We start from the raw sequence: 21,310 nt of genomic DNA, 5'->3' as shown, positions 1-21,310 counted from the left end.
AATATAGACATAATTATCGATCACTTCTTACTCATTGTCACTGACCCTAGTTGCTAATCTCCCACAGTTTCAAGTAGACAAATATCAGAGCTATAGTCGCAACAAGAGCACGATTAGCTGTCCAATATCTTTTGCTAATCCCCCGCGAATTCTGGAAATTATAAAGATGTTGGACACAGAATAGGAAGAATTAAGATTGCATTGGGATGGCAGTGAGACTGCTTCTTGCTAAAAAAGACTTTGGCTTGTGCGTGACGAATCAGATTGATTTCCTCTGCTAAAGGTTTTAATCCGAGATTGTCTTTTGGCTCTGTCCGAGGCTTTGACAGAGTCGTGGATGGATGGAAAAACGGGACGTCGTGCTCGAAGAGAAATACGCTCGCTAATGATTCCTCTGTTGATGAGTTGGTCACATGGTGTCGAATTAGGCAAATGAGCGGCGTTCATCGTTTATCTGTTTGACGCATCTTTAGATATTGGTCAAAATACTATGCATCACATAGGAACAACGACCGGTTCCATTGGACCGCTCGGAAATCGGATCGGACCAACCGACGGTTGGATCCCCGATTCCAAAAATTGAGAACCGATCCCTTCGATCCGATTCCCAATTCTTGAGGGAAACCGGATCGGATCGAAAACTAATCATCCCTAATATCCATTTCTCGGAAGTGATCAAACTAAAGTAAAACAATTATGATTCTTAAATTCTATTTTCCGTAACAAAAAAGATGAGAAACATATTTGGTAACGTAAATGATTCTAATTTTGTTACTGAAAACGGTTTTAAAGAAAAACAAGAATTAAAAAAAAAAAGTTGATTGGAAAAAAGAATCAACTTTGAAAATCAAAATAAAAAAAAACAAAGTCTTAATTTTTTTAAAAGATTAAGTCCACGTGAGCTTCCACGAGAACTTCTAAACTTAAAAAAAAATTAAAATTAGATCTGAAAATAAGTTTAAAATTTAAGAAAAAAAAAGTTAAACATTTTTAAAAAGGGAGGGATATTTAAAAATATAAAAAAAATTCAAAAAAATGCAAAAAATTTAAAAATTTGAAAAAAATATGAAAGAAATTAAAAAAATTTAAAAATTTTTTAAAAAAAATCCTCGCCGCCTTTTTGTTCTCGGAAATGGAAATTTTATGCGATTACCAAACGCGTTCTGATACTCTAAAAATCATTCAAGAAACAGAATTAGAAAATGTGATTCTAATTAGAATTACTGTTTTGGATCGGAGTCGTTGCCAAACAAGCCCTAAATTAGCACAGGAGTGGAGATTTGATACAGAAAGAAGCAATTTCACTATATCACTCAACAAAATTTTACACAGATTACAATACAGGGAGGTTATGACTACTTCAGATTTATCTGTGCACAAGAGGGAATCCAATCATCCCCGCTTCTTCATCTGATATACAATTTTTTTTTCTGGGACAAAAAATTGAACAAGAAAAGGGCCACAACAAAGAAATCTGCAATGGCCTCAAACCCTAGTGAAAGAAAAAAATGTACCCATGTCAACCTAGAACCAAGACCTTCTTTGAGTCCTGTCACGATCCGACGGCAAGGTGCTTCTTATGCAGCCTCCCTTTCAGAAGCCTAATCTTTGCCTCCACCCTCGCGGTGAAACCGATCTTGGTTTCTTGTCTGGCCTTGGACCGTTCCCTTGTCCACATGAGATGGTCTCGGACGTCCTTCTTGTAGTACTTGATTTCTTGGATGATGTGGTGATCCATGGGATAGAAACATCTCTGGATAGATATGTGACAGAAGTAAAGCAGGTTACAGGTAACCGTCGCCAGGAGGGTGGCTGCCCAGAAACTCGCGGCAGGGGCAAGGACCTCGACGAGAATCCTGTATACGTTCCCCGTGTAAATGGGAGAGAACAATCCGTAGATGAAGAGGAACAGGTACCAAAATGCGATGCTTCCCCAGATGAACAAGTGTTGGATCCATGTGAAGTGGCTCATGGTGAGCGCAATCTGGCAGTTCACCACCCACACGATGCAAGTGAACATCACGGTTCCCACGGCTGTCATGTCGGCCATTTGGCCTCCTGAGCGAAACGCTTGCTCGTAGAAGAAGAGAACGTTGATGGTGAAAACAATGATGGAGGCAACGAGACCATTCGTCATCCACCCAAATATCTTATACCAGTTGAAGAACAAATTTTTGGGTCCTTGCTGATATAGTGCGGGAAACTACAAAAAGTGTGGAAAAAAAGAAAGAAAGAAAGAAACATGGATTAGCAATCATGGAAGAGTCTCGAGGTTAAGTGGGTATCAGCTATTGCTCTTTGCTGTTCATTTTCAAAATTACAGTGGTCAAGAAATGGTTACCTGCAAGCAAACCTCGGCGGAAACATCTTGTTCGAATACGCCCAACGAAATGACGGGCAATGAAGTGACAAAGACATTGAACAATATCATGTACCAGTCGTCATAGATCGATTGCCCAGAGAAGGCCGTCACAGCTTCGAAGTAGAGGAAGGTCAAACCGAATGCTATGTTCTTGTAGATGAAGTAACATATCTGGATTAAAAAAGGGAATAAAAAAGTCAGTGGGCAGGAGAGATACAGATGTCTGACACGAACACACGACCCCTGAGTTTGTTGTCACTTGGATGCTTGCTCAGCATAAATCGAGAAAGTAGGATAAAATATAAAGTCAATGAGGGAGATGCAAAATTACCATCTGGGCTATTCTTTTGTAGCACCAGTGTCCATGAACCACTAGGAGTTTCTCCAAAAACCGAAACTGGGCTATCGAAAAATCACTAGCCATCACAGCCTGCAAACAGTAATGATCTCAAATTATTAACAAGATTCGTAGTCAAAAGCAGGAGATGCTCTATAATGTTAACCATCAAAAGACATATGTCCAACACACCCCAATCATCAGGGATGGCACGATGATAGCTCTAACAAGGAGATAGGAAAAGAGGCACTAACCTGCATACCTTCCACCCCACTGATGCCAATGCCGATATCAGCTTCTTGAATCATGCCAACATCATTCGCTCCATCACCGATTGCTAATGTAGTCTTGCCGGTTCCTTCCTTCACTAACCTCGTCACCTGGAGTCAGGTTCAGACTTACTAATATAAGTACAAAATTCCGTTTAAGTTTTACCCACAGGCACTGCAAGCTTGTATGTATATGAAGATGCCTCAGCAACGTAGACAGGACTACGACAATTATGAGAGAGGAAAAGAAGGTTACCAGTGCCTTCTGCTTAGGAGAGACCCGACAGCATATGACCGATGAACAGTCAATTGCCAATCCTAAGAATTGATGCTTCACGTCATCTTCAAGGGCATAGGTCAGAGTTTTTCCATCGATTATCAGTGCAAAGGCAGCATGTGGATCTTTTTCTAGCTTGATCATTTGTGAAGCATTGGTGATTTGCATTATGATGTTCTCTTTGATGGCCTGATCAGCGATACGATATGATGCGATGTGCAATAAATGTCAAATGAAACAGTTATGCCAAATCAAAATGTCCAAACTCTCTGGCCAGAGCCTTACCTTCTTCGAGTCTTGCCCTAATGTGTCTGGACTTGTTGCTGTTACACAGATCTGCTTCATCCCCGGCCTAAGTAAACTGCAAGCAAATCTGCAATAGACACAATGGATTAGAAAAACCATCGGGTTTCCTATTCTGCCAAACTTCCAACGAGAAATTAATTTCTTGATTATCTCTACTTGAAATAAGAGGTATTGGGAAAGCTTTCTTTTTGCTACAACCATCATACCCTATGTTGATTGCAGTTTCCATCTTATCTCCGGTGAGAACCCACAGCTTAAGACCAGCTTGGGCAAGTTTGTCAATGCACTGGGGCACCTATAGGGGAAAAACAGTAGATATCACCTTCAAGTTCAGATGAAATAACTAAATGGTGTATGTGAGTAAATAAACTCAAGAGAACGATTCTTTTATTTTACCCCTTTCTGCAATTTGTCCTCCACAGCAGTGGCACCCACAAGAACCAAATCCTTTTCCATCAATTCAGACACCCTTTCAAGCATGGCATCTCTGTCTGCTCCAATAGAAGTCCTTGCTTTGACAAACTCGTCATTCCAAGCAGAATACTCTGACTCTCCAAGCTTTCTATAAGCAAGTGCTAGCGTACGTAACCCATTTTCACCATATTCATTCAGATGTTTGCTAGTGGCTTCCTCATATACTCTTCCGTTCTTTGCCAACCGATCGAAAATGATACTGCACGATGAATGAAAGTTAACCTTCGGGTCCAAAGAGATGCCACATAACTCCATCTATACTTTAAATAGAGAAAGTAGTAGGAGCATGAAGATGGGATGGCTGGATTCCGTGCTAGTGTTCACAGATGATGTTCTTCAAAGAAAAGTGAGAAGAGACACCATGGTGGTGCCACCCTCCAGGTAACCGCTCTTGGAAGAGAATGCTTATTTCAAAATCAGCTTTTAACTTACAGCTCTTTCTTTCAAATAAATCTGTTTGTATACCCTAATCCACAGTAGTACAAAAATAGAAGCTAGAAAAACATGAAGAAACTTTTAAATTTAACCATCAGTTTTCAAAGTACTCATTCATAGCAAGGTTAACTGATTGCCCCCATGATAAGTGAAAAAAAGGAAAAAAGGCAATGAGCAAAGCTCATCACATGCAAAGAAACCCTACAAAAACTGATTAAAATTGAAACTGTAATGTTGCAATGACTATAGTCTAAGAAAAATGGTCATCACGACAGAGTATGACATCTCCTATATAAAAATTCATGTCCCCGAGAGCACCTGAAAGAGAATCGAGGTAACTCGCTTTCTCATGAGATAATGAAACTGAAAATGTTGATGCGACATATGAAGTGCTATCATAAGACCAACCTGTCAGCACCTTTGCACAGAAGAAGAATTTGCCCTTCCTCATCCCGCACTATCACAGACATCCGCTTTCTTTTGCTGGTAAAATCCAACAGGTTCAGAATTTTATATTCCCTGGAAAACATCCAAAAATCATACCATAAGACAAGGACAGTCAGATTAATGTTACCAAAGAAGAATATAGGGGCAGAAAATACTTCTGTGCAAGTTCCTTGCCTTTCAACTGGAGAAGGATATTTTTCACGGACAAATACGCTTGTTTGAGTTCTTTTGCAAAACTCAAATCCAAATTCTTTAGCAGAAACCAGAAATGCTATTTCATCAGGGGACTCAGCTTCGTACGTGATTTCACCTGTCTCTTCATTTACCTCGGGAATCGCAGTGTGGCATAGTGCTAGTATCCGGAAGAACAGCAGAATCATATCTGGCTTTGGTTCTTTCATCCAGTTTCCCTCCATCAAACGGCTGTCATCAAAACTAAAGCCCTTTATGGCGCATTTCTTACGCTTTCCAGACATAGAAGTAACGACTGTCTCTAGTTCAATCTCCGATGCCCCAAACTGGTTTCTGTTGTCCCGCACAGTGAAGGTGCTGGAAATCTCAGGGTCCTGCTCCTCAAGGTCAATGGCCATTTGCTTTGCAGCAGCAAGCTCAACCTCACTGGATCCAGCACCATATGCAGTACCTGCAATGGAACACTTGAGAAAATCCATCTGATTACATGTCAACGTTCCGGTTTTATCAGAGAGGATCGTGTCCACCTGGCCCAACTCCTCATTCAAATTTGAGGTCCTTGCATGAGCATGAACCCCGCTCTGTTCATCATACATATCCAGGTCCCCATTAATAAAAATTGCCTGCAAAAACTTAACCATCTCGATGGATACGTACAGAGAGATGGGTATCAAGTACCCATACAGCATCAGAGCAGTGACAAAATGGCATAAGCCCGATGCCACTGCTTTCTTCGGATCATAACAGGACATAGGGTTCTCGGGCTGCAAGTACCACCAGTCGGGCATTTGGTACTTTGTCTGCACAAAGAATCCTATAGAACTGATCAATGAGATACCGAGTAGAGCAGCAAGAAGAACATATATGATGCGGTCCATTTTCCTCTCTATTGTGCTCCTTTTGGAAGGCGATTCTGTCGCATTTTGCATCACCTTACTATCATGACCAGTAAAAATAGCCACTCCATAAACATAAGCTGTATTCCTGAGCTTGGAATCTCTGAGGAGTATCTGATTAGGATCCAGTGGATAAATCTGCCTGTCATAGTCAAAATTTCCCACAAAGGTATAAAGACTGGGATTCGGGTCTTCACACCTGATCATCCCAGTAAAGTCCTTGAAACTTTCATCACTATCCAAAGGCAAAGTCGCCTCCAACGATCTTTTTACTTTCAAATTTGTTTCACCATCCAAATTCATGGTTTCAACATAGCAGAGACCGTCCTCGTAACTGGATGATAGCAGAAGCAAGTCTGCAGGGAAAAATTGATCTTTCTCAACTTTCACGACATCCCCTACACCAATATTCCGCCACTGTTTATAACCAAAGACTCCATCTCCTTTATGGACACTAGCTTTTCTGTTATTAACCTTCATATCCTGAATGAACCTATGCCAATCTTCTACAGCCTCCTTCGCCATACTAACCCCAAGAACAAATGCCAACGGGGCAATCATGCTCAATGGGGTGAACGGGGAAAAAGAAAAAAGAGAGCATATTGCAGCCACAAGGAAGTAAATATTCGCTACCCTCCTAAATTGCTCGAAAAATGCTTTGGGCAAAAATGTAACGACATTATACCTTGTGGTTGATATGTAATTCGAGCAGTATTTCAGAGGTTTCTTTTTGTGCACATGGGGCTCGTTGCAATGTACAATGCGAGAATAGCCTGGGCCTTGTAATGACTGCGGGTTCTGAGTCTCGGTAGTGTTGGGACGGACGCATCCGAAGGTATAAAGGTTGCTCTGGCGGATCCTTGCCCTTATCCTACCTCGAGTCATCTCTCTTCACTTCAGCACAAGATTATGGGATCCGATATATAATCCTCTAAACATAAGAACTAAATCTTGACTCCAGCAAGGAGCATAGCTGTGCTTCTTGTAATGGTTTCCAGGTCATTTTTCTACCTCCACCCAATGATAACCAAGAGCTAACCTTTTAAACTCCTTTCACTTCAGCAATCACTACAATGGGGTCACTGATGCACAACACCTTTCCACAGCCTGATGAGATACACAGAACAGATATGTATCAATTCACCAAACTAAATAAGCTATACACAAATTGCACAAGAAACAACAAAATCCTAAAGAATTGAATGTGGTTAATTTTAAGAAGAATATTTCGTTTCAAAAACCGCAGAGTGAATACGGATCACATTCAAAACTTCATTCAATACCTTTTGTATGCTTAACTGCACTGCACTTATCTAAACTACGAGATATCAGGAACTAAAAGAGTCCCTTTTTCAATGCCTACATCTCTGACAGATGACATTTTATACTTGAAGGACAAGAGAAGCAGCTTTAATTGATAGCCAAAAGCATATAACAGATGCGGCGAATCAGCTCAAGAATTCAATTCTCGAAAGAGTCCCCAAGCGGAATTCAGAACCACCAAAACTCAGACAATGCCCAGCTAGAACCATAGGCATGAGCTTCACAAGAAGGGTGGAAAATGCTGCTTCTTCATGACAAGACAAATCGACCCACAAAGGAAATGCAAACACAACGTCCCAACCCAAGAAAAACATTTCAAAAGGGTACCTGAAATCGCCCTTCTCGTCTTCGGAGCAATTCGACAAAGACCCACTTGCGAATCAAGAATTAAGAGAGACAAAGAAGCCTCCTTTTAATTGCAGATCAAGGAGAGAGAGAGAGAGATGGCCCCTGTCTCCGACGGAGCTGCTAGCAGAAGACAGACCGCAGGAATTCCCGGGGGGGGCTTCTCTCTCTCTGCGTGCTTTTATGTCCGTCAACCTCAAGACGGAGTTTCAAAACACATTCAACAATGGCTTCTTGAGTTTTTATTTCATCAAACAGGAGGAGGAGGACTTTTCTTTCACCACCGGACCCCTCTCTCTCTCCTCTTTCCTTTTCTTTTTCTCTCTTTTTTTGTCAAATCTGTTCATCGTTCGTCTCCAAGATGACCTGTCCAGCGGCAGCACCCAATTGTAGACCGAGTAAACACCAAAAAAAAAAAAAAGGGGAAACAACGTATATTCACCATCTAGTCCGAAAAATACACGCTCAAACGGGAAAAGAAATTTAGGAGAAGCTAGCCAAAGCCTACCCCTGAATGTACGTCCTGGGCCCCACAGGGCCACGTGGCATCGACCCAAGTCCAATGGACCGCGCCTGCTTTCCAAGTACTTCTTCTAGATAGAATTAATACCCGCCTACAAAAACGGAAAATGGAAGGCTTTTTATTTCAAAGAAACAAAGTAAAATCATGGTATGAGATAATTAGTTAGTGTTAATGACAAGTGGGGTTCACCTTATCGGGACTATACTGTATAAAGTATAATAGGGTGATTAGGTTTCAAAGGATTGGGATCATCAATCGAGGCAAGAAATTCTTCAAAGCTAATGCCGAGCTCATGCATCTCTCAGGCACAGCTATTCGGAGAAGCCAAATCTTGTTTTCAAGAGAGAGTGGTATTCCCATATATAATTTTTTTTTGTGGCTTTTTCACTAAATTACGGTCTTGCAATAGACCCGTCCGGACACGTTCGAGAGTGAAACAATATCTTTTTGTTCTTTTTGCCGATAGCAAAGGCAAAAATGGGAGTTCGACCATTGAGGCTCTATTCGTTTCACGGAAGAATGAATGATTTGAAAAATATTTTTTCCTGAAAATGATCGATAATATGGCTTCTCAAAATGAATGAACGGTTATTCGGATAAGTTATCATCCATAATGAACACAATTTTAATGAAATGCTTATTTCAAGTCATGCAAGCCGTTGGCTTTAAAAATATATATATTTTTATTTATTTTTCGCAAAAGAAATAGAGACTAACTATGCTTTCGATTGTTTTAAAATGGTAAAATTTGTGATTGATACATGCCTGCCTACCCATCCCATACATTTTATTGAAATTGAAACCCATGTGCTCCAACACATGCAATTAAATTTAAAAATCTACCACCACCAACTAAGATTTGCCAGATCAGATGGCTTGGATTGAAATTACTTCAAAAAAAAAGGTAAAAAAAAAAGAGAGAAGGGAAAAATCAGCAAGAAAATTTGGGTTTTTGAGGGGGCACATGGCATTTGGAATGGCCAGCCTTGACGGCCTCCAATTGTTGTTAATGTCAATGGTCAATAGCCGGTGATGACCTTCATTAACTTTCGAATATATCCTAGTATTATTATATTAAGATTGTGTTTGCCTCATGAAAAAAAAAAATAATTTCTTAAATATGATTCTTTATATCGCTTATAAAAATGAATAAACGAAAAGTAATTTTATCGTCCACAAAAATTTATAGAAATAAATTATTACCAATGATAAAAATATTTTTTTAATTTATTTATTAATTCAAGAGAATACAACCGATCGTTTTCAAAAAAATATTTTTCAAATTATTCATTTTTCGAGGGATAAACAAACCTATGTATTAAGGTTTTCTCAACTGGCAGCTGTATGGCAAGACTCGCCGGATAGGCGGTTCTCTAGGAGGGTTGGTTATGCTATTTTTTTTTTATATTTATTTTGGGTTTAGCATTAATGATAATTAATTTGCTTAGAATAATATTTCATTAATACACTGAATCCGAGGAACCCTTTAAGAATCTGGTTTTACGAGGCGCGATCCCGCCCAGGAATTTGGACTGTTTCTTGGTGGCTTTTTCAATTTGACTTTTTGTTTTTTTTTTTTTTTTTTTTGGGGGGGCTCGTGTGGCTTTCAATTTGGTTAATCTTATGTATTAAGAGCGTGTTCTTGTAGACGGCTTCGATTACAAGAATCAAGAAGATGTCAAACGCGTCCGACGTTGATCGATCTGATCCCCAAAGGACATAAATGCCTTGCTTGATCTTCTTCTCTTTTCGATTTTATTGAAGAGCAATAATGACTTGTTCCAAAACATTCATTAAAAAAAACAAAATGGATGTTAGTAACGGGGACACACTTCCCTTGTGCCCTCTTACCTAAAACCTGTTTTAAAAACTTTAGTATTTGTCTAGGCAAGTGGTTGGAAAAGGCGGCAATATGACGCCCTTTTCGGTAAATAATACGGTCTTGACTTATTTTCGACGATTGAAACCGAAAGGTCCTCATTTTTTACAATTGTTTTGTTGGAACTGTGATGCTTGAAATTTATCGGGACAAGACCTCGAGAAATCGCCATGAGGACGTAACTTTTCGAAATAGTTGGACAAATTATCAAAAAAATCTTTTATAATTTTGTCAATTCAGTCATAAACCTTTTAATTTTATCAATTCAGTCCTAAAATTTTTATATTTGTGCCAATTCATTCGCAAACCTTTTTTGTGTGCAGATTCAATCTTAAACCTTTTATATTTGTATTAATTCAGTCCATCCGGTCAATTTTGAGCCGATCGACGTTAACGTGGATGCCGAAACCGACGTGGATAATTTTTAATAATATTTTTTAAATCTTTTTTTATTTTTTCTTTTCTTTTCTGGTTCTTTCCTTTTACTTTCTATTTCTTGTTCCTCCGTTTGCACTGAACTCGTGTCCCTGCAGCAAACGATGAAACTCGAGAACAAAACGTGGTGGAAGAAAAAGACCACGTCTAGTGCCGGCAAGGCTCGCCCCTCTAGTGGCCAGCAGGGGCGAGCTTTGCTCGAGGCTTGCCAGCCTTAGCCTCTGGCCGGTTACCGCCAGCAGTGGCCATCGAAGTTGGTCGGGTTGGTCAGCGGCGGCGACGGCGGCGGCGACGTGGTCTTTCTTCTTCTTCCACGTTCTGTTCTTGAGTTTCATCGTTTACTGCAGGGACACAAGTTCAGTGCAAATGGAGGTAGAAGAAAGAGAAAGTAAAAGGAAAAAAACAGAAAAGATAAAGATAAAAAATTTGAAAAAATATTAAATTATTAAAATTTATCCACGTCAATGCCGACGTTCACCTCGGAGCGGACCAACATCCACGTCGGCGTTAGCTCGTCAAAGTTGGCCGGATAGATTGAATTTGCATAAATACAAAAAGTTTAGGATTAAATCGACAAAAAAAAAAGTTTAGGATTGAATTGATAAAATTAAAATATTTAGGACTAAATTGGTAAAATAGCAAAAAGTTTATGACTTTTTTAACAATTTTCTTCGAAATAGTCACACTTGCAGTTTTCGAGATGTTTGTGAAATGCCCCGTTTAGCTAATTGCGATTGCAATTTGTTTCGGAATTTTTCTTTAAAATCTAGGTGATTAAAAGAATATCGAAACGTTTTAGGAATTTCCATATTGGAAGTTTCCGTCTCTTGGGGTCCAAGTCCAACGTCTCCCATTCGTGCTTGTCTTTATTTTAAACTTTGAAATTCTGAAGGCGGCTTTTAAAGGGGGGAAAATGTTTGAAAAAAATATATGTATATATATATATATATCGACCAAATCGAACAAATGATAGGTCAAGATCACGATCTTGATAGATAAGATCATAAATAGATATCTATGAATGTGGTGATTTGAGCTTTCGATGGGTTAACTCCGATTTCCATCTTTAAACTTTGAAGTGTATATATATAACAATCCCTTTCTTCTTCCTTAACCTCGAAGTTTGCATGACCTCAACAAAAGATAGGTTAACTGAAAAAATGAGAAATGCTAAAGATGTCATCCAATCTTAGTACGTCATTGCTTTGTCTAAGGCATCAAATGACCCACAGACGATTATGTTAGCAAACATAAATAAAATATCGTAATAATTACATAAAAAAAAAAGTCACTAACTCATCGTATTTGTGCCAATTTAATTCTAAACTTTTCAATCGTGCTAATTACGTCCTAAATATTTTAGCATTTTGTCAATTGAATCTATTCATAAATAAATGGCGTGTGAGCCCTCGTCGGCTGCTAACAATATAAAAAAGATAAGAAAGAAAAATCCAAAATTTAAAATAAACCTCAACAATATAAAAAAGGAAGGAAAAAATAAATAAAAATAAAAAAAAATTTTCGATATCAAATTCGATCTTGCCACGTAGAACGGTTAGGATCCATGTCATCAATTACCAACTAAAATTGGCCAAATAAACTCGATTATCAAAATGTGAAAAGTTTTAGGACTGAATTGATATAAATACGGTGGATTTACGACTTTTTTTTTTTTTTTCTCTTTGTAATTCTTCCCTCCCTCGAGTTGGCTTGTGATATAAGTATGAAAACGTGCGACCCTCGCTGGGGTGTTCGATGGTCCGTCGAATGGATCCGTTTGACTCCGCACAGAACATTGCTTTGCTTCCCTTTGTTCAGATCGGGGTCAATACGTGGAAACATCACGCGCTATTTGTCTTTCTCCAGAATCCCCGATCAATTTTTTCCCACGAAAATAGAGGGCGTTCGCACGCGTAACGTGCTGGACGATTTCCCTTGACCTTCTAGATCGCTTGAGAACAAGAGACGAAGTTGCAACGAAGATGACCTCCCGACACAAGATTTTCAAGCACGGAATTGACGGGGGCATTAAGGGACCCCGGGCCACTACTAGAAGAAAAGGTGGCTACTTGAATTTCGGATGTAAGCAAATATGCCGGAAAACGTATCCCAAAAGTCGATAATCATGTTGCATTGATGCGAATTTGATCATGAACCTTTTAATTGGACCAATTTAATCGTAAACATTTTTTTTTAATTCGGTACTAATTCAGCCTATCCAATCAATTGCCGACATGGATACCGGCCATTTTACATTGCACGACTGGCGTTGAAGTGGATGTTTTTAATTTTTATCTTTTGTGTTTTATAATTTCATTATCTTTTTCCTTTTCTCTTTCTCCTCCCATTTATTTTTTATGGTGGCCGTAGGCGAGGATCGGCCTCTCCGGGCAGCGCATGGGTTAAGGCGAGCGCTATGAGGCCCCTCTTGCCAGATCTTGCGAGCTCGATCCTCGCCCAAGCTAGGACGGCCTCGCCGGGCAAGGGCGAGGCTCGGTGCCTCTACGTGGCCAGACATCGGCAAAAAGAAAAGGACAAGAAAAAAATCTAATAAAAAAATTAAAAAATGTTAGAGTCAGCCATGCCATAACCGAATTGGTATCAATGTGCAAAAGTTTATAACTAAATTGGTCTAATTGAAAAGATTTGAGATCGAATTGATATCAATATAACATATTTAAGAATTTTTTTGATACTTTTCCTTGATAAAATACAGACCTCGAATAGTTCTCTACGCGAGAATCGTACTGTTTAGTTGATGACGAAGTATGATTTCGTCGGTCCAAGCTCCATCATCCAATGGTTAATTGTCATCGAACGGATTGGCACGAGTTAAAACCAAAACGCCGTGATTCCCAAGCAGTTGTACATCTCTCCGACTGATTTGACCACTGTCGCCCGCTAGAGAGTGGAGACACGTCATAAAGATACACGGGACGCTTTCTTGTCCGAAAAGTGCGGTAGAGCATATTTGCAATTCGATGTCGGTAGTTTTAAAAAGTCTCGCGCTTGTTTATCAAGACTCGTTAAACATGTATTGCATTTCCTTTTAGCTGTTTAAAATTTTTGGAGTAAAAACACAATGTTTATGCCTTCGTTTCACGGTGATATCAAAATAGAAGGTTTTGAGTTTGGTTTCTAGATTTCTCGAAAAAAAATTATCCAAAAAGTCATAAACCTATTGTAGTTATGCTTTGATTCAGTCCTAACCCTTTTTGATTTTATCAATTGAGTCTTACACATTTTTATGTTTTGCTAATTGAGTTCATTTGTAAATTTTGGCCATAAATTGATGACGTGGGCGACGTGCCACGTAGGGCCCTGGGACGACCGGCGCCGACTTGAATAATTTTTAATAATATTTTAATATTTTGTCAAATCGATTCATTTATTTGTTTATTCTTTTCTTTTCTTTTCTTATCTTTTTTTCTTCCCTTCGCCGGCCATTGACGAGCTCGGCGAAGGTCGTCGGTGTCACACGAGGGTCGCCCTTAAGTGTTGCTCTCGCTAGCCCGGGCGAGGGCGGCCATCACTCGCCTAGGCTTGGGCGTCCCTCTCCCGAGGCTAGCGAGGGCGATCCTCAAGCGAGTGTTGTTCTTGCTAGTCCGGGCTTCGGGCATCTCTCTCTTGAGGATAGCGAGAGCGGCCCTCACCCGAGCCTGGTGGAGGTAAGAAAGGAAGAAAAAAAAGAAGAAAAAAAAAGAAAAGAAAAAAAAAAAGAGAATAATTCAAAAAAAAATGTTAAAATGTGATTAGATTTTGACTATGTCGGCGTCGGCCGGCTGGCTCGTTAGCGATTTTCGATCAAAATTGGCCAAATGAACTTAGTTCTCAAAACGTGAAAATCTTTATGACTCAATTGATAAAATTCAAAGGTTTGGGCTTAAAGGCAAGATTGCAATAAGTTTAGGACTTCTTCGACAATTTTCCCTATAGTTTTTCAGTTGGTTATACATTTGAGCCTCTTCTTCTTCTTTACACATTCTAAGATCCAACCATTTTTTTCCCAATAAAATAAACTTATCACTTACGAAATTTTCATCACCCTACCAATTCTCTTGTGAGTTTGAAAGTTCGAATACAAGATATATTTGAAGTTCTTCCCATACTAAAGAGGATTCCCCTAAAAATTTTTAGAAAGCCTGTTGCAGCTCGGTAAGAATAAAGGATTGTCGTTTCTCTTTCATATTTTGATTTGTCAAGTCGACTCTGTACTGTCCATGAGAAAAGCAAAGACTGCAATAGATAGTGGCACGGCATCATCTCATGAGACCCACATCAAACTTTGAGGTGGGGTGACATTTTGAGCAAGACCGAAGCAAAAGCTCAAGGGAAATGGGGGTTGGACGACATTATTATCTGGAATTAAATGAGTCTCTTGGGCAATTAGGTTTGGCCCTGAGGACCAAGTCTTCATCACTGATCATGACCTGAAAATGGCGAGAGACACGGGCTAAGCCTGATCTTCTAGATAGGAAGTCTGAGAAAAAGGGTATGATTCAAATCAGACATGATCCACTTGTGAAGGTGATCTAGAGCAGGGCTCATATTATTGTTAGAAGGTGTGTTTGTTTGACTGAGCGAACTTTTGGCGGATGAATTTTTTAAATTTTGAAGAGTTTGATTCGTTGAAAATGACCGGTCAATGGAAATCCATTTGTTGTCAAAGAAAGCGTGCTTGTTTAAAATTAGAAAAATAAATTCCCTATCCTAAAAAAGAAGAAAACATTTTCGTGAAAAATTATTTCACGAAAAAGTTTTTTTTTTAATCATTAAGTTTTCTCCGAAACAAGCACATTCAGCGAAGGAATTTTTCGCGAATTAGTTGTGTGAACTTTCACGTGCTTGGTTTGCTAAAGACGATCACTCAACGAAAAACCATTTGTAGTCAATGAAAATATGTGCGCCTAAGATAGAAAAACAAATTCCATAACCTGAAAACTGAAAAATGATTTCCCGGAGAATATTTTACTTTATCATGATATTTCTCCACCGAACAAACACACCCTAAGTCTTAGTTTCAATACATATGGAAATAATATCCGCTAATATTTTCTTTTCTTATTTTGCTTAAAGCACAAGAAATTTTCGATTACAATGGACAAACTAATCCAAAACATATAAGCTTAGCTCATTTATGAACACAATCCTCTGGAATCAAAGCTTTCAATATATGCGTCTCGGATTTAGCTCTTAGACTCTACCAACGCTCTAGTTGTGGCAAGTTTATATCAATCGAAAGGCATTCAGGGTTAGATTCTACTTTCACCCAATCTTATTTATCGGAGGTGTACCAGACGTGGAAGCATATGCGATTGCATGTGTCGAAGAGTAGTTGACTCGAAGTTAATGTTTCGGGTGGGCTGGTTGGGCATCTTTCTAGTGGAATTCTCGCTAATATGGATGGGGAAATGGGAGAGATTCTATGAATTATTGAGGTGAGAGCTACTTCACTAGAAAAGGATGGGTTTGAACCAGTCCAAAGAAATAAGGGACCGGAAGAGAACTGGTGGGAGTAGCGGCAGTAAGCACGCACTAACAACTAAAGGCAAGAGCAGTTATTGAGTCCAAATCTTAGGTGTAACGTATCGCTCAAGGGAAGGTCCCGCTAGGCATATTTACTGAAAACAATTGAGGATTGAAGCAATCAGAAGGCGGGCTAACTAGCCACGGGACGACCTGATTTAGAGGACAAAAGGGCTTTAATAACGGAGAGGAATATGTTTGAAGTGTTCATCAATATATGAGATGGTACTTGCCGGAGGCGTAAGATATGAAAAAATGAGCAAACATGGTGATCTTTCGACAACCATGATATAATAGTCAAACATGGAATTGATATGATTGGAACTAATACAGGCAAGGCAATTGTCAAATTCTGCTTCGATTTGATTCGCATGAAGTTTCATACTTGATTCTTTAAACGGAGTGTATGAAGTTTTATGTTCGGTTCTTTTAGCGACGCGATAGACTCCAACTAACTTTCCATCCCACCAAGCATGAAATGAGTCTTGTCGAAAGGTTAGCGTTGAAGCTGGTTGTGGAGGGAGGAATGGTGGGTGCAGAGGACTTAGAGAGAGAGAGAGAGAGAGAGAGAGAGAGGGTTCAGATTGATGATGCTTGGCGGCTAAAGGGGAGGGGCAACCAGCGAAGCATTGATTTCGATTGCAAACGAGAGGTTAGAGTTTGGATTGCAACTTAATTTAGTGACAAATCCTCCAATTGCGGGCAAGAAACGCTGTTTTAGAACATTTGCGCAACGTCTCCCCGAAGAGCCATGTCGAGTAATTAAATATCAAATTTATTCTCATCTGACGACACGACTCAATTTAGTGGACTAAAGGGTTTTGACAACAAAGAGGAATACATATAAAAGGGTTCATCGACATATGATATGTTACTTGCCGGAGGCACAATATATGAAAATAAGCTTATGGTTATCCTTCAACCACCATGGTATAACAGTCAAACAGGGAATTGATACGATTGGCGCTAATACAGGCAAGGCAGTTGTCAAATTCTGCTTCGTTTTGATTCGTATGAAGTTCCATATTTGGTTCTTCAGGCAGGGCGATGGAGACCCCAGCTAACTTCCCACCCCACCAAGCATAAACAGCACACAAGAGAATCATGTCATCACACTGGATAGCCCGGCCACTCGAAGGGCCCTTTTCATGAACTCTCCAACAACTTTCGTATGACCTAACCGAGGTACCATCATCAATTGCTTCGATACGGAACCGCCAAGCAAATGCACATGTGTAATAGATTATATCGTATCAAGCCAATCGCATTTTGAGAGACACCAAACACACAGTGGATTTCACAAAAAAACACACATGCCTCAAGTTTCCATCACATTTCGCATGCAATGCGTGGTTTTCCCCGCATCACATCATCCATATAGTAGTTTTATCACAAAATTTCATGCACAGAGATCATCTTACTGAAAAATAACCAAGATCTATCTGAACGATAGCACCTCACCCACAACGCAACCAACTAGAAAAGAGAGCTATCATAACACGTATCATGTGAGTTAATAAATAACCAAAGAGTTTTGTGTCACTAGAATTTTCGTAACGAAACCCACAAGAAAACTCCAATAGATGCTAATTATTTCAATAGGAGATCTGCACCAACCAGAATTACACAAATCTCATTGCCCAATCAACCAATGGCTGTTAAAACAACTTAATCGTCATGCAAAAATATTTTTTTCTTTGGTAGGGGGGATAAAAACTAAAAAGAGAAGCAGCATACTTATCACCAATTACAAGGAGAAAAATCATGTGAGGAGGGATCTTGTGATATGTTCGCGAGCTGTAGCCAATGCTTGGGTTAAAGTCTGCAAGATTTTAAAAACCAGTAAATAATTGTAGAGAAGTTAGATCAATCATGCAGATAAATAAATATAGCAGAAAAGCCTACAGAAGCAAAGCAAAGCAAAGCAGGGACGTAGTTTCCTATCAGGAGATATTTAGCTAAGCTTATCAGAAGCAGTTATTGAGCATCATCTAAGAGCTTGTAACTATTCCTGCTAGTAGGAAAAAGCACACATGGAGAGATGCAACACCTGCTCAGACAATGGGGCAGCAGCATCAATGCTGTGGGATGCAACTTTTCCAGCTATGGTACTGGCATCTGTTTCAAGGATCATCCTACAGAAACAGATATATAAGATACTAGATAAGCTTGGCCAATTTGAACAAAGCCAGTGTACAAGCTTTTTCCTTCTCCTCCTAATTCACTGAAGAAGGGTTTCCTGAAGCTAATTTAGCACAATGGACCTCAAAGGAAGCTATCTAACTAAACGGAAGTGCAGAAGGAATATTTACCCTCCATCGACAATCTCGTCAATGCAAAGAAGAATAAGATCTAGATTCTCGAGTGCTTCATTTTTGTCAACATTATTTCTGAGTGGAACATAGAAGAAAAAGGATAAGCACATGAGCCATGAAGATACTAGAGAGCTGCAAAATTCAAAATTTCGACCATCCTCCAAAAATAAAACCAGCAATACCTCAGAATAAGGGCAACTGCATCAAAAAAACCTTGAAGTACTGAAGCTAAAATCAGCTCATTGTCATCATCACTTCCAGTCACAAAAAAGTGCAAGTCTTGTACGAATTTGTAGACGACAATGTTATTTTCGAACATTGCGATCTCCGCTGAAAGTGATAATATAGCTCTAGATCAATATTGCAAGTGCTCAAATAATTAAAAAAGACAAGACCTGACATCCAACTGACCAAATATCCATAAACCAAGCAATCTTCACTAACTTCTCATTTCTAAGGTGCTATACGCAACTTGTTCATCCATCCACATATAAAAGATGCATCCTTTGCTAATTTTGGCAAAGAAAACCATGACAATTCGAATCTAATCTTATTTGCCCTTTCCGTCTCTGCCTGACAAAATCCATTTCAGACACCAAGCAGGACATAGCATCAGAGCAGGTCGAAATCAACCAGTTACACAGTTGATTGCCAAAGTTTATATACAGTGTCAAACCAAGGAAATTCTTGCTGAATTCATGTATGGTCTTCTGCACTAAGGCTAAATGCATAAGATACGAAACTTACATGAGCGATATATTATCTACATCTACATCTACATCTACAAGCACAGCGATTGAAATAGTTAGTATGTAATACACCGCCCTCAAGTCAAAATGGTATCAAACTCCTGAAATCGGTGAAGCGCCATAATAGAACAAGAAACGCCACTCACTTAAATCAATGCAAAAGGATTTGAATAACAGAATCTTCATAAACATATCTTCTACGGATGAAGTACCTTCTGTCCTAGCATTTGTCTTCAAAGTTTTGGTGAAGACAGATTTCTCAAAGGCTAATTTAGCACTATTTGTGGCCCAATCATCTGAGTAATATTTGACTGCAACACGTTTTCCTTCAGAATCCAGCAGAAGAATGTTCTTCACCAAAGGGCACAAGTCCTATGAACACAAATGACAACCACATTAAGTGGCAAAATAGATATTCGTGAGAGCGTGATGAGAAAAAAAAAAAATGCTGATCTATTTCCATTAAACCAGCCAACTAAGTAGTCGAGATAATTTGATTAGTTTAACCGAATTAGCTCAGTCGTCACAGATTGACTCATTATCAAGGAAATAAAATTGAGACAGGCGTTTTCATAAGAGACTAAATCAGAATCTTAAGTACTGATCTCATCTTAGTGAACAGAAGCAGTTTATAATGTCTGCTAAAATAATTGGGCTGACATCTATTTAGCCACTCAAGAGCACACTTCAAATTCTAGACATTTTCTAGTTATGCTGTCATTGAACTTCTTAAAAAGAACAGCTTTACATTTTCTTAAGTTTGCCCTGACATATTAAGAAATCATAATCCTAAGATCCATAATTGTTTAAAACCACTGCTCCACCTATCCGATCTAATTTTACAAGTATAATAGCATACATCAATACGATGTGTTTACGCATAACAAATCATCGAACTGTCGAAAAACTTTCAATATCAGTCCCTGCTCCACATGCGCGCGCGGAGAGAGATCAGTTGCACAGCATATTCAATCCGCATCGAGCTAAATATGCATGGCGAAACAACTCCAATAGCAAAACCCAGATCACCGTCCAACAGATCTAAAGAGATACGCAAGCAGAAGCTCTGAATCGTGCCTCTTACTCAACGCAAGCAGCTTCCATTGAAACTCCGAGCAATGACAGAAATCGAAAAATCAAATCGAAGTCCACAAACATCTCACCGCAGCTCGCATTGCTCAAAGCATCACAAAGTACAAACGATGACATTCACAAGACAGTCAATAACTTCAGGAGGATCAAAAATTGTTTAACCGAAAACTTGTCTCGGAACACAGAGAGAGAGAGAGAGAAAGAGAGAGAGTTACGCGAGAAGATGAGAAATGCGCCATGGATGCGTGGGTTTGCGATCAGGAAGAGATTTTGGCGAAACTGCGAAACTGTTCGTGCTCGATTACGAGTTCATATTTTTCGCTTTTTAGATCGGAGATCTGGTTCTAGTACGGCACGTCGTTTTTGCTCCCCCATACCTGGCACGTTGCTCGTCGTTTTGGGCAGAAACCGCCCTGGGCTCCGCGTTGAGCCCATTCAGTGTGATCTGAGCTTGCTGGACCCGGAATGACCTGTTCGGTAAGGCCCACTTATTGCACTTTCAATTTCTTTGATTTAATGTTCCGATTTGTCTTTTCCTAATCTCCGTCATGTTGTCTTTACTCTAAGTCTTCATCTATTTCGTGAAAAATAAATAATTTAAAAAAATAATTTGCCAAAAATAATTATTTTTATAGCTTGAAATAGTCTACTAATAAAAAACATTGTCATTGTCAATAATGATTTATGTCTAAACTTTTCGTTCATTTATTTCTATGAGCGATATAAGCTAATATTCTTAATTTTTTTTTTTGAAAATATCATTTATTTTCTATGAAACAAACATAGCCTTAATTGGACCGCCGCATGCACATGCCATAGAGAAGAATGAGATACTTGTATCCTCCTCGAATCACCTTTCTCAGAACCGAAAACCAACAATGAAGGCCCATTGAAAATTTTAGGAAAAATTTCAAATAAGGGTTTAAAATGCACTTATTTTATCAAATAGCGCTTGAAATAGACATTATTTTAATAAGAGCCTAAAGTGCACTTATTGTTTCAAAGAATGACTTGACCAAGGACATTTTCGTCATTTAATTTTTAATTTTTTTTTCCTTTTTCTCATTTTATTTTTTATGTTTCCCATTTATTTTTTTCTTTGTAGGCAGCCAGCAAGGGATCACCCGG

The 21,310-nt window shown here is 39.1% G+C and overlaps 2 protein-coding genes across 3 annotated transcripts; both read right to left on the bottom strand.

Moving 5' to 3' along the window:
- Positions 1–1,435: 1,435 nt before the first annotated feature.
- Positions 1,436–7,940, bottom strand: LOC115737325 (probable phospholipid-transporting ATPase 4). Its single transcript, XM_030669392.2, has 11 exons — positions 7,646–7,940; positions 5,082–7,102; positions 4,869–4,979; positions 3,948–4,224; positions 3,758–3,846; positions 3,531–3,618; positions 3,225–3,434; positions 2,954–3,079; positions 2,694–2,792; positions 2,342–2,533; positions 1,436–2,203 (listed from the first exon to the last, which is right to left on the bottom strand). Exons 2-11 carry the CDS (start codon positions 6,878–6,880, stop codon positions 1,553–1,555), a joined length of 3,642 nt encoding a protein of 1,213 aa, XP_030525252.1. The 5' UTR covers positions 6,881–7,102; positions 7,646–7,940; the 3' UTR covers positions 1,436–1,552.
- Positions 7,941–17,545: 9,605 nt separating this feature from the next.
- Positions 17,546–20,545, bottom strand: LOC115737552 (coatomer subunit zeta-3). Of its 2 annotated transcripts, XM_030669725.2 has the most exons (6): positions 20,398–20,545; positions 19,303–19,462; positions 18,524–18,671; positions 18,339–18,416; positions 18,077–18,161; positions 17,546–17,848 (listed from the first exon to the last, which is right to left on the bottom strand). In XM_030669725.2, exons 1-6 carry the CDS (start codon positions 20,419–20,421, stop codon positions 17,789–17,791), a joined length of 555 nt encoding a protein of 184 aa, XP_030525585.1. In that variant the 5' UTR covers positions 20,422–20,545; the 3' UTR covers positions 17,546–17,788. The 2 variants fall into 2 exon arrangements, with proteins under 2 accessions (XP_030525585.1, XP_048130011.1); XM_048274054.1 differs by lacking the exon at positions 18,339–18,416.
- Between the last annotated feature and the right edge of the window lie 765 nt (positions 20,546–21,310).

This window comes from Rhodamnia argentea, chromosome 2 (genome assembly GCF_020921035.1).
Source record: "Rhodamnia argentea isolate NSW1041297 chromosome 2, ASM2092103v1, whole genome shotgun sequence".
Lineage (NCBI taxonomy): Eukaryota > Viridiplantae > Streptophyta > Magnoliopsida > Myrtales > Myrtaceae > Rhodamnia > Rhodamnia argentea.
This window is presented reverse-complemented; position numbering and strand designations above follow the sequence as displayed.

Bases quoted from the DNA above. Each gene is read 5' to 3' on its own strand.
- LOC115737552 (XM_030669725.2), bottom strand. From the start codon at position 20,421: ATGGCGCATTTCTCATCTTCTCGC. The intron at 18,162-18,338 runs GTAAATATTCCT...CTGTTTCTGTAG, and splicing joins GACGAGATTGTCGATGGAGG to GATGATCCTTGAAACAGATG. The intron at 17,849-18,076 runs GTGTTGCATCTC...AAAATCTTGCAG, and splicing joins CTGCCCCATTGTCTGAGCAG to ACTTTAACCCAAGCATTGGC.
- LOC115737325 (XM_030669392.2), bottom strand. From the start codon at position 6,880: ATGACTCGAGGTAGGATAAGGGCAAGGATCCGCCAGAGCAACCTTTAT. The intron at 4,980-5,081 runs GCAAGGAACTTG...GATGTTTTCCAG, and splicing joins TATCCTTCTCCAGTTGAAAG to GGAATATAAAATTCTGAACC. The intron at 4,225-4,868 runs GTTGGTCTTATG...TTCATCGTGCAG, and splicing joins CTGTGCAAAGGTGCTGACAG to TATCATTTTCGATCGGTTGG.